We start from the raw sequence: 12263 nt of genomic DNA on the forward strand, positions 1-12263 counted from the left end.
CCAGTGAAATCCTCTTTGGGAACTCTTGGACCTCTTGTGAAGGTCAGTCTTATTCAGGGGCCTTGCTGTGGCACGGAGGCTACTCTGTTCACAAAAAGCAATGCCAGGGGAGGAGGAACAGCTTTTGACAATGGGTCCAGTAACAGATGTACATCTGTCACTGCCAAAACACAGATGTGTTAGGGCAGCTAAGCGGCACAGTGCATAGAGCACCGGCCCTGGAGTCAGGAGGACCAGAGTTCAAATCAGGCCTCAAACCAAACACTTGACATTTACTAGCTGTGTGACCCTGGGCAACTCACTTAACCTCAACTGCCTAAAAAACAAAACAAAACAAAACAAAACAAAACAAAACAAAAACCAAAAACACAGATGTGTTTACAAAGGCTCATCACCAGAAGTTTGGTCACTGATTTGGTTGATAAAATGCCAGGGCAACTGTTGAAGAAAGATTGTAGTCCATATCAATGGAGGGAAATTTCACCCACACCAATAAAAACCATAAATCTTCAAATGTTGAAATAAGTAACACCTGTTAATTTTCCATTGAGTTGGATAAGAATGGAAAGAGAATCTTTAGAAAATCTAATTTTCTTGATATGAAATATGCTCGTAAGAGTTGAAATCATCCTCGGTTCTAAAAGGATACATAATAATTCTCATGCACATTTATCTAACACTTTAGGTTTATAAAATGTTTTCTTCACAACAACTTTTCAAGGCAATCTATGTATTATCCCCATTTTACAGATGAGAAAACAAAAGCTCTGAGAGGTTGACCAGTCAGGTCTCAACTCCATCTCTAGCTTTCCTTTCAATGTTCTCTGTTGTCTCCAAAAGATGATATGGAGTAAACTCTTTCACAAAATTTTAAAATGCTTTATATGTAAGTGCAGCTAGGTGGTGCAGTGGGTAGAGCATTGGCCCTGGATTCAGGAGAATCCAGGTCTCAGACACATAACTCTCACTAGCTGTGTGACCCTGGGCAAGTCATTTAACCCCACTGCCTAGCCAAAAGAAAACAAAATACTTTATATGTGACATATAACAAAGAAGTCATTATAGAAAATATTAAAATGCTTTATATACAACATGAAATAGATATAGAATGCCAATATCCAGAATAGATATTTTTATAAAGAGAGAGGGATAAAAATTTAGGTCAAAAGTGACTTTTTTTCCTTAGATGAGTTGGTTAAAGAGGAAATTTTGAAAGACATTCTTCTAAAAAAACAGTTATTACATTTCTTTTCAAGCAAAATGCCTTAGGAAATTTTGTCTTAAAACAACCACTAAAAGGCATAATGCAAAATAGTTCATTTTATTTTTAAAATGCCTACATATTTACAATAAAAATTTTATCATGCATCATAATTTCTCAATTGTTAATTTTAAAGATTAAAAAAAAGTTTAAAAATCATAAAGAATTTCAATTCCACTGTCTACCTACCAAGAAATTCAAGGTTAACCAATTCAAGAAACATGAAGCACCAGCAATATGCAAGGCAGTGTTAGAGGCTGGAAAACACCAAAATACCAAGAATGACAATTTCACGTTTTACCAGAACTATGAACGGGGCATTAAGAAGGCATCATATTTGGCTTTTGATACTATGTATGCAATTTTAATGTAAAATATTATTCCCATGTAGTAAGGTCTTCTTCTGACCATTAACACACATTAATTAGCATATTAAAGAGAGGTAGCTTTAAAAATTCTAGGATTTCACTATGATCCATGGTATAAAGATTTATTATTTTGACACGAGTGATATGATTAATGGCCAGCAAAAAAAGAATGCTGTTAGCAGGGAGAAGAGCAGTAAATTGCCAACATTCATTGAATCAACAGAAGACTTTAGACCACGATAAGTCCTTGATGATTGCCAGCATTTCTGTAATGTTCAAGTTCTTAAAGGTCACTGAATTTTATAATTATCTCCAAACAATTTTCTCCATGGTCATTTAAGCTTTGTCTAAACAGCTGGGTATGTTGCCAGGCAACATCACCATCCCCTCCACTTAGTTTTGCTTCCAAAATAACTTCTGTGGCATCAGAAAAATCACGATAGGAATGAAGGCTGTTATCTGTTGAGTGGAAAGAAATAAAAAATAATTAAAGCTCTGTCCTAAGTCATTTAAATTTAAGTCCACAGCTTGAAGAGACAGTTTTGGAATGGGTATTTTAGTAACCACAACCCCTCACCCACCAAAAAATAAAACCTATCCAAACAAATACGAATTATTTTAAGATGGCCAAAAAAGTCAACTCCATATGACACCACAGTTACCTTAAAGGACTTATCTGCTTGTACTTGAATTTGGAAACAACAAAATATCATCCTCTTTTGTACGACGAAATAGAATTTTTAAAAAAATTACATTGGGCCTGATAATGTTTAGCATTGAGTCAATATGATTACACTCTCATTAAAATGGCAAACACATTCCACGATTAAGCCTCTAAGTATAATGCTTACCTCCCGGCAGTTGTACTTGTGCAGAATCAGAACGGACATTCCACTGGATCTTTCCACTTGTAAACGTCTGACTGCTTGTTCTAATGGAAATGGTATTGACTTTAAGCCCAGCTGACCCACACTCAAACTTCCAAGAAACATAGGCAGATGATGATCCTTCTTTTCGAGCTAAGTAAACCTAGAAGGTAGGAACACAAAATGAAGTGAAACAAAGAATCAAAGAGAGACGTGAACAAAGCTACAGAGATTAATGTTGTAATGTGATCATCAGACAGCTAAATGGTTTGGTGAAACCTAGTTTCTTCATATTTAAAACTTTATTAATATAATCATTCAGCAAGCATTTATTAGGTGTCTACTATTTTGCAGACACTGGAGTTACAAAATACAAACAATGAGACAATCCTTTCTCTCAAGGAATTTACATTTTAGGTAGTTTCTCTTGTTTTTCCTTTTTAAGAGAAATGGAAACAGGGATGGAAACTGATCTGAATTCCTCTGGTCTGAACTCAGGCCCTGTAGGACTTTTAATCACCGAACAAATACATATATAAATATAGAGTAAATACATACTGAATAAATGCAAAGTAAATACATGTGGTTAGGGAGGGCACAGGAGAGGATTCACATAGAAGGCAGTGTTTGAGATCCATATTTCAGGAGGAGAAGGCTTTTATGAAATGGGGGAGGAGAGGGTGCATTCCAGGTAGAGGGGGAAGCCAATCAAAAATAAAACGCTTGAAGAAGGAAGAAGTATTACATAAATAGCAAGAAGGGTAATTTGTATAGATTATAGCACAAAGGATGGGCTGTAATGTTTAATTAGCCTGGAAAAAGCTACACAATTTATATTTTCTCCTAGGCATAACTGGGAGCCATTGGAGTTGATGGAGTGACACAGCAGAGTGGAGGATGGACTGGAAGAGTGAGGAACCTGAAGCAATGAGACCGGGTGAGACGTTGAGGGCCAGCAGAAAGAGAGGGCTGAAGGAGAGAAATATAAATGAGGAAGAAACAGCAAAGTCTGGCAACTGACTGGATACATGAGAAGCAAGAATGAGAACTTGGGGAGGATGCTGATATGGTGAACCTGGGAGCCTGGAAGAATGATGGTGCCTTTGGGAGAGGGGTGGGCTTCAGGGAAAAAAACAACGAATTCCGGTGTTGACAGGTTGAGTTTGAGAGGTATTCAGGACATCCAGTCTGAAATGTCCAACAAGCAGCTGGCACTGCAGAAGTGAAGGTTCTGCCTTGGGTTGGATATAGAGATCTCTAAGTTATGTGCACGGAGATGATAATTAGCCCATGGGAGCACATAAAATCAGTGAGACAGTATCTAGATAAAAGAAATCCAAGGGTAGAGCCTAATTTAAATAAAAAAGTTTTCTACGTCATCATATCTTTAACACCCTAGAAGAAATCTTAATGTTGACTGAATTCAAGTATACTAATAAATGTGGTCCTGAAAAGTTGTGGGTAAACTGAATTTTTAGATTCTGTTAGCTAACTATACATTTTAAGTCATGTCAATATTCTTTCAATACTGAGTATTTCAATTCATTTAATTTCTAGATTTTTAATATTGATTTAGATTTTGTGTAACTATGGTAAATATTTTTCTCAGAGAATTGAGCTGAAGACATCAAAGTAGGTATTTAGGATACAACTGTTGCTAATTCTCCAACATTTTACTGCCACATTGAAATCTGTGAAGCTGATGAAAAGGGTGCTCGGCTCACAAGGAGGGCAATAGCAACATGCAGTTATTCCCTATTTCATTGGATTTTTCCTCAAACTGAACCTCTGAAAAGCTCTGGGGGCTCCAGGTTCAAACATTTTGTGAAACAACCCAACAGTGAGTTTTGCTTCTTTCACTTAGCAGGTAAAATCATTAAAGAAGAGCTGAATGAGAGAACGGTAGAATTTCAATCCAACAGACTACTAAATGACCTAACCATTCTGAAGAATCGAGAAGCAAACATAATCACTTAAGCTACGTTAAGCTTGTCTAATCATATCCCTGCCCTTTGGCAGGACAACACTACCAATCCATCAGTATACATACAGGAGGAGCTGAAGAGAGCAATAGTGGTGTATGAATTATTTGGGACAACGGTCTTGCGTGTGCTTCCGCTGACACTAGGCAGACTGAGAATATTAGGCCTTAGCTATGAGATTAAACAGGTTTTCCCATCTTAAGTTACTTCATAATCATTAAACATTTATTAAGCACCTATCATGTGCAAGGCCAAAGGTGGGGAACCTGAGGCCTCAAGGCCACGTGTGGCCCTTTAGGTCCTCTGAATCCAAACTTCATAGAACAAATCCCCTTAATATAAGGATTTGTTCTGTAAAACTTGGACTTAGTCAAATGGCCACAACCAAGGACCTAGAAGGCCGCATGTGGCTTTGAATCCTCTATCCCTGTACTAGGCACTACAATAGGGTTCTGTTAGTTGCTGGATTTCCTGGCATACACACATTTTGTTGCTGTTTTGTTGTGTTTTAAATTCTGTGGGGTTTTTTTGGGGGGGAATTGGGAATTTGGGAATTGGGGTTAACTGACTTGCCCAGGGTCACAGCTAGTAAGTGTCAAGTGTTTGGGCAAAGGCCAGACTTGAACTCAGGTCCTCCTGACTTCAGGGCCGATGGTCTATCTGCTGCACCACCTAGTTGCCCCTAAATTCTGTGTTTTTTAAGAATGGATATTAACTAAGGAAATAGGCAAAGGCTCTTAAAACGCACACATCAACAACTATTAGAGATACTGCAGGGACTGTTGGTTTAGAGAAGTCAAATAATTCAAGATATTTAAGACACAATGAAAACATGATCAGTCACATCAAAGCACGAAGGAAAACATGATGAAAAACAAACACACCAAGGACTGGCAAACTGAAAAATCATCTAATTCATCTTCAAAGAACAATCAAAGACCTTCAGAGGCACCCGGCAACTGGAGGGGTTATGACTGAACAAGGGATTGTTGGTTCTTGAAGTTGGAAGAACAGAAAGATGACCAGTTAAAAATAAAAATACAGCTGACAACCATTGCTATAAAGAAAAACTATTTCATTTGCTATATGAAAGGCTATACCCAAACTCTTGTCAGAAGTATAAGTGTGAGCCTATGAGACCATCAGACTTTCTTGAGGACTTGTTTTACTTCCAGTTGGCACGGAGGTCTTGTCCCCATTGAAGGAATGATAAACTCTGATAAATATACTGATATAATTTAGAAGTAAAATTCTAGAATTATAGAAATTCCTAAATGAAAATATAATACTGCAACATAGTCTTGTACCATATCACATCATGAAAGGTTAAGAAATTTATCCAAGAGATGGAGATCAACGTGTGTCAATGGTCTGAGCACTCACATGATTTAAAGCCCACTGAACATCTATTAGCAATGATCAAGGTTAGGTTGGGAAAAAAATGGGCTACTCATAAAAGGTACACTTAGTATTGAATGCGCTAAGTGTGGTTTCATGATGACTAATTAAAGAACGTGTCAAAATCTTGTAAACAATGCAAAATCAAGTGAAACATACTTACTGCAAAAGGAAGATGGACTGCATACTAAGATGTAAAAAGTTGTCAGGTTGATTGTATAAGTCAATTAACTTAATTATTTTACTTGGTGCAGGCTAATTTGCATACCACCATAAGAAGCCAGAGCCACTTTTCAGACTGCATTCACATAACAGACTGTTCCTTAGTTTATCATTATAATCACTTCTTGCCACGCATGGCTCTACTTTGCACACAGCTCAGCCTCTTCACACACCTGTGGTTTGGTTGGGGGCACCAAGCAAGGGGGAGGATGACATACTTTTCTGATTGTCACAGGCTAGATGGGTCTATCAGCTGCTGGGGTTTCCCAGCAGCTGAGTTATGCCAAATTATCCTTTGAAATTGTTACTGTTGTTTTTCACTAAGTTCTTAAAGGAAGTTTTCTACCTAACCCATCAGTATTCACTCCATTTAAACTTACCATATAGTACTCTAACCTATAATCAATCAATCAATCAGAAAGCTTTTATTAAGCACCTATGATGTGCCAGGCACTGTATTAGATACTGGGGAATATAAAAACAGAAATGAAAGTCTCTCCTCCCAAGGAGCTCAACTTCTATTGGGGTGGAAACAAAATGTACACTCATAAACACAAACATGAATAAAGTAAGCATAAAGTAACTGTGTTAATGGGAGGAAAAGAAAGGAAGGGCCTCCTTGGCAGGGTGATAACAATGCAATGCCCAGGTGACGAAGGAACTCATTCTCTAGACGGAGAAGTTGTACTTCAAAGCAGATTGTTAGTAGAAAGACATTCCTTCTGAACTGAGTCTGGGGGATACCATCTGGACATCTAACATCTAATGCAGATGGATGGTGAGCTCCTACAGAATTCCAGGGATAATTCTACTTGACAAGCAAATAAGAGCCCAATAATTTTTTTTCATCCATTCATTTGATAATTGAGCTGGTAAAGTGCTGGTGAAGAATTTCCACGGTACTGCTTTGCAGCTGATGAATTCTGCTTAACAGAAATCCAAGGTGCTTACATTTTCACCAACGTAACCACACAGTTAAGTCAGTGACACCCAAGGAAGCCAATAAGCCCTGCCAAGACCCCGGCAGTCTCCTGTGTAAGAAGCTCCTTAGGTGGAGGACACCATTTTAGTCTTCTCTGTACCTCCCACAGCACCTAGCAACATCCTTCACCGGAGGAATTCAAACAAGTGCTGGGATGCGTTTTTACATCGAGAAGTTTACTTCATCTAGAAAGTACAAAGATCACATGCACTGACATCATTTATTCGGTCAGGTCAATAAGCATTTATTAAGCATTTACTGTGTGTCAGGTGCTGTGCTAAGTGCTGAGAATATAAAGAAAGGAAAAATAGGATGCTTTGCCCCTGAAGTCTAATGAGGGAGATCACGTGAAAAAAAACTGTACGTAGAAGACACGTCCAGTGTAAATGGTGGGTGATCACAGAAACACTTAATCACTGACTGATTAGGAAAGGCCTCTTATCGAATAGGGGATGAGCCTAGGGGCAAAGGAATCCAAGGGAATCTAGGCATGGGAGGTGAGGAGGAAGAGCATTCCAGGTACGGGGGCCGCCACTGAAAAAGCAGACTTGAGAGATGGAGCACTGTGTGCAGAGAAGACTCACAGGTCAGAAGGGCCCTGGTTGTAAAGGACACGTTTGGTCCAGGGAGTAATGGGGGAAACTGGAGTTTAGAAGTGTATATGTGGGTGGGGGGGCCAGGGACCCTGGAATAGTTCTGGAAATGATTATAAGCAGTTAGAAGTGATAACTGGTTGCAGAGATATTTCTACCCTATTGGAAAAGTGCCTTTAAAATAACATTGGTGGGGAAATATATATATATACAAATACATATATTTTCATTTTGCATGGAGGAGCCTAAAAAACGTAAAGTGAGGCCAAGATGTCTTAGTTTTATTTAAAGAGTTAATCCAGAATAAAAAGAACCAAAACTGGGGGTAACCCAATGACAACAGAGAGATGTGGGGTGGGTATTAGCCGAGACCAACGATGACAGACACCTAAAGAGGGTCAGGGAGACCACTTGGGAAAGGTGAGGCTGAAAAGGGGGGTTGGCCAGTCACATGGCAAATGAAGAGTAACAGATGCACAGCCTGAGTGCCGCCCACCCTGGGACCCAGGAAATGTGGAAAGACCCAAGCTTCCACGTGGGCGGAAGGAACCTCTGAAGTGTCTACAGGAGTAGCGGTGTTCCTTCATCAATACAATCACAGATTCACTAAAATAATGACACATAAGCAACCAGTTATAGAGAATAAAAATGAGAGTCCTCAAGACAGGCTGTACCATGTATACAATTACCATTTTCCAGTCCGCTTCAACTTTTCTGAATACAGATTCCATTTTCCAAACACCATTTTCCCATCCGGAAATTTTTTCATTACTACTTGAAACTCGGACATAACAATCATCCACTGGATTATAAGTGAGGTGGAAAAGTTTAGCCATTTTCTCATCTTCAGACGGTATGAACACAGTTTCTTTTCTCTTAACAAAAGAAAGCAGAATTATTTTTTCCCAAATATATCAGAAGTGGATAGAGAGGTCTGGGCATGCACATAATAAGGCCTCTAAATGGCAGACTTCTTAAAAATATTGTCTTATTAATAGAACAATCCAAGGTGTTCTAAAAGTCTCAGTGTAGGTTATTAAAGCTTAAATAGCTTTATTGAAGTTCACATTAAGCATCCATTTATTAAGAGGGAACATCTTCACCCAAGAGTTCCCTAGACTAATGAAATCCCAACTCTGATTCCCATCCTATCCTATCCCAATGAACGGGGCAATGTGGAGTGACAACTATGTTTTTATTCTAGACATTAAAGCAATTAAAATATTGACTTTCTAGAAATTTTGTTAGCTCCTGTTATATATGACCAAGGTTTCCTCTTTTCTCATGTTGATCACAAGGCTTGCTTTCTTTTTGTTGACTTCACTGGAAATAAAGACTAATAATGGTAGATAACTTAACCTACTTTAATCAACTATGAGTAATACCATGATTAGAAGAATAAGGACTTCAGCAAGAAAAGATATGGTCAACCAAATAATTTCCATACTTTTAACAAAACATAAGACACACATTAAATTAAGTTTGTTCAGATTATAACTTGTATAGCAATTAATGATTTGAGTCACTGGTTGAATTTTGTCCTCTAATTCTAAGACTGAGCTGAAAATGGAGTCATTTCTATTACAGCAAAAACTGTGCAAAACGTAATTAAAATGACCTACCCCCTTCAGTCATGTTGTAGACAATCAGTAATGACAGATTTTGAAAAATCAGGGGAATAGATTGACATTGATGGGGAAAATAACATTATAGCTTTTAAAAGTGTATATTTTCATTTTTTTTGTAGACCTACCTCTCCCCACCCCACCCCTGCTTTCTATAAACTAGATCACAAATTCTCTGAAGTCAGAGGCCATATCTTACATATTTTCCTATCTTTAGCCATAGCTAGCAAGGTACCTTGAATACAGCAACTACTCAAATATTTGGTAATTTGACTTAAACCACAATGTTTCCTGAATTGGACAAATACATTATTTACATAGTAAAAATTACCTAGCATCAGGAATATTAACCAAAGAACAGCTCAAAAATAATAACTTCAGTGATACACCAACAATTTCACCATTAGAAATATTTTCTAATCAAAGCAATAGGCTTGAAATCATTAGGAGAGATTCACTCTCATCAACAAATTAGCTTCTCCCATTTTATCTCACAAAATTCTCATATAGTTTATAAAAAGAAGCAAAAGTCAAGGATATTACAATCCCATTATAAAATATCTTGTATGTTATCAACACATCACTCTGTTATCTGAGTGTTCTCTTCCTTCCAAAAGCACACTATGACGGGGCTTGTATTTGTGGAATCTGAGGAAGTACAAGATGGGTTTAAATGGAATATTTATCAATAAAATAAGTTTCTCTCCTTAGCAACCGGAATACATAGTTTTCAATGTATATGAATGACTATAAAATCAGGTGTTTAAAGAAGAACAATTCAGGGAAAAGGGAAGCATAACAGAATTCTATTTCCTTCTATCTTCCCAACTAACTACAACTTAATGAGTTCTCTATAATGATAACCTAAGCAACCTGAATATGAACAAAGGAGAGACACAAATAAGCACATTATAATCACAATATCAGAAATCTTTTAAACAAGGATGCTAGTTTCAAACCCTTATTTTTAGGAATTCTCAGAATTTCTGTAGTATAACTATTGCCAAGTATTATTTTTCTTTATTCCTCCTCCAAAGCAATTAACTACTAATTCCCTCCAAATTTTTATGTTCTTTTAAACCATTTTTATGTTCTTTTAAACCATTACTTTCTAATGTGAATTGATAGGGGAAAATGTCAAAGCCATTATTCTAAGACCAAGAAGTACTCCCTAGGGTTGGCTCATGTTGGGGGCGGAGGGAAGAGAAAGAGAAACTCCTCCCCATGAATGAATTCAATACCTCTGAACCCATTTCGCCTCTGGCTACTCTCCAAGCTACAGACCCCGAGATGCGGCCACTCAGCTCTCCCGGCTTAGGAGTTTTGGGAGAGATGAACTCCACCAGCTCCACGATTATCCTGTGCAGGAGCTCCCTTCTTCGGCTCTCCGATAAAGAGAGCTGCCTCTGTGGGAAAAGAAAACAAAACCAAAAAAACTGACAATTCCTTCCCATTGAGACCTATGTGAAGCCAGAATCTAAGTGAGATGAGGGACAGGGACAGAGCCGTAATTTCCCAGAAGAGGAAGGTCCCTCAACCGATGCAGGATGGTACTTTCTCTGCAACCTGGAGTGTTAAGAGAGCTTTGTCTCACTGAGACAAAAAAACAAATTATTAAAATCTGAAATAACTTCAGGACCAAGAAGCTGGAGAGGATAAGGAAAAAATGACAGCAGAAACATCTGCTTCAATTTCAAGATTTATTATTTTTTTTTAAAAAAGCAAAATCAAATGCCCTGTAACTCAGTTAAAATGAATCTCAACACCCTAGGAGTCATTTAATCTCTCATTTTCCTCATCTGCAACATAAGGAAGCTGGACTATAATAATGCTAAGCAATTTCAAATTATAACGAGTCTAACCCTGAGATCACTCTACATTCTACTTTGTTCTACTCTGTTCACTTAAATTAACTGCGTCGGTCATTAGCCTATATTTACTCAAAGAAAGCATTTTGAACTTACTTCTTCAACCAAATACTGCTCTTACATTTTAATTCACTACTTTACTGAAATCCTACTTTCTGATTTTCTTTTGCAAATCTATTTTTGAACACACACTGAAGTCATTTCTATGCTCTATAAATAAAACATGACTGACACCGTTTGCCTAATTTCCAAATGCATACTTCTTAGATCCATCAATTTCTTGCTTCTGCAGCTAGGACTCCTGAAGGATATTGCAAATGTGTTCTATTACACATTGCAAGATGTGGCTGGTCTATTTGGTGATAAAAATGCAGAAAAATTTTGTAAAGTGAAAAAGTGAGATTTATACAGAAGATAAGATGGGTAAAGGCTCTAAATCACACACACACACACACACACACACACACACACACACACACACACACTCTGTCATTACCTACCAGAGTGTCTTCTTTTGGAAAAGAAGGGAGCTACATTAAATTTCCCTTTCTCCGGTTGTATGAAAGATTGGAAGGGCACATGAAATGACTTCTCAGAACTACTGATGAATCGGGAGAACAATTTGAAAAGGGCTATTTCCCCCCAATAGCAGCTCAATTAATGCTCTGAATAAAATCCCATGAGACTGTTTAGTGATGTTCAAAATGGAAACCATGCCTGAAATAAGATGAACTTCAGACAGGCAAAAGATGATAGAAAATTCTCACAGAGAACAGAGAATTCAGAGCTACTTACTACCCATTCACTTCAGTATTTGACGAACATTCATGACTTCACGAGCATGACCAGATGCTGAGCACCAATGGTCTTTGAGTTGTGGCTCCAAACTTCATAGCCTCGCAGCCAAACTCGGGGTGGGCTTCTCTGTGCTTAGCCAGCAGCAGATGGCAGGCATGGGCTTCTGGCAACAGGTCTATATTCTTCCTTTCCTGCCTGAGCCTACAGTCCCACGGGCATAGCCTTCGACGGCCCGCCATCATCTCAGTGCCACAAGGCATCAGGGCAGGCCTTCAGTGAGGGCACGCCAGATACATCGGC

At 38.2% G+C, this 12263-nt stretch overlaps 1 protein-coding gene across 5 annotated transcripts in view; it reads right to left on the reverse strand.

Moving 5' to 3' along the window:
- Positions 1-1735: 1735 nt before the first annotated feature.
- NGLY1 (N-glycanase 1) overlaps positions 1736-12263 on the reverse strand; it is a 55830-nt gene continuing 45302 nt past the window's right edge. For 4 of the 5 annotated variants that reach the window (XM_027872142.1, XM_027872145.1, XM_027872143.1 and 1 more), the window contains 4 exons: positions 10539-10703; positions 8362-8547; positions 2481-2658; positions 1736-2088 (listed from right to left, as the gene is read on the reverse strand). In XM_027872142.1, the coding sequence (XP_027727943.1) occupies positions 1913-2088; positions 2481-2658; positions 8362-8547; positions 10539-10703 (705 nt within the window). In that variant the 3' untranslated portion in view covers positions 1736-1912. The remainder of the gene's footprint in view (positions 2089-2480; positions 2659-8361; positions 8548-10538; positions 10704-12263) is intronic. The other variant, XM_027872146.1, reaches the window with a different exon arrangement.

The sequence above is a fragment of the Vombatus ursinus genome, unplaced genomic scaffold (assembly GCF_900497805.2).
Source record: "Vombatus ursinus unplaced genomic scaffold, bare-nosed wombat genome assembly UNPS02014799.1, whole genome shotgun sequence".
Taxonomy (NCBI): domain Eukaryota; kingdom Metazoa; phylum Chordata; class Mammalia; order Diprotodontia; family Vombatidae; genus Vombatus; species Vombatus ursinus.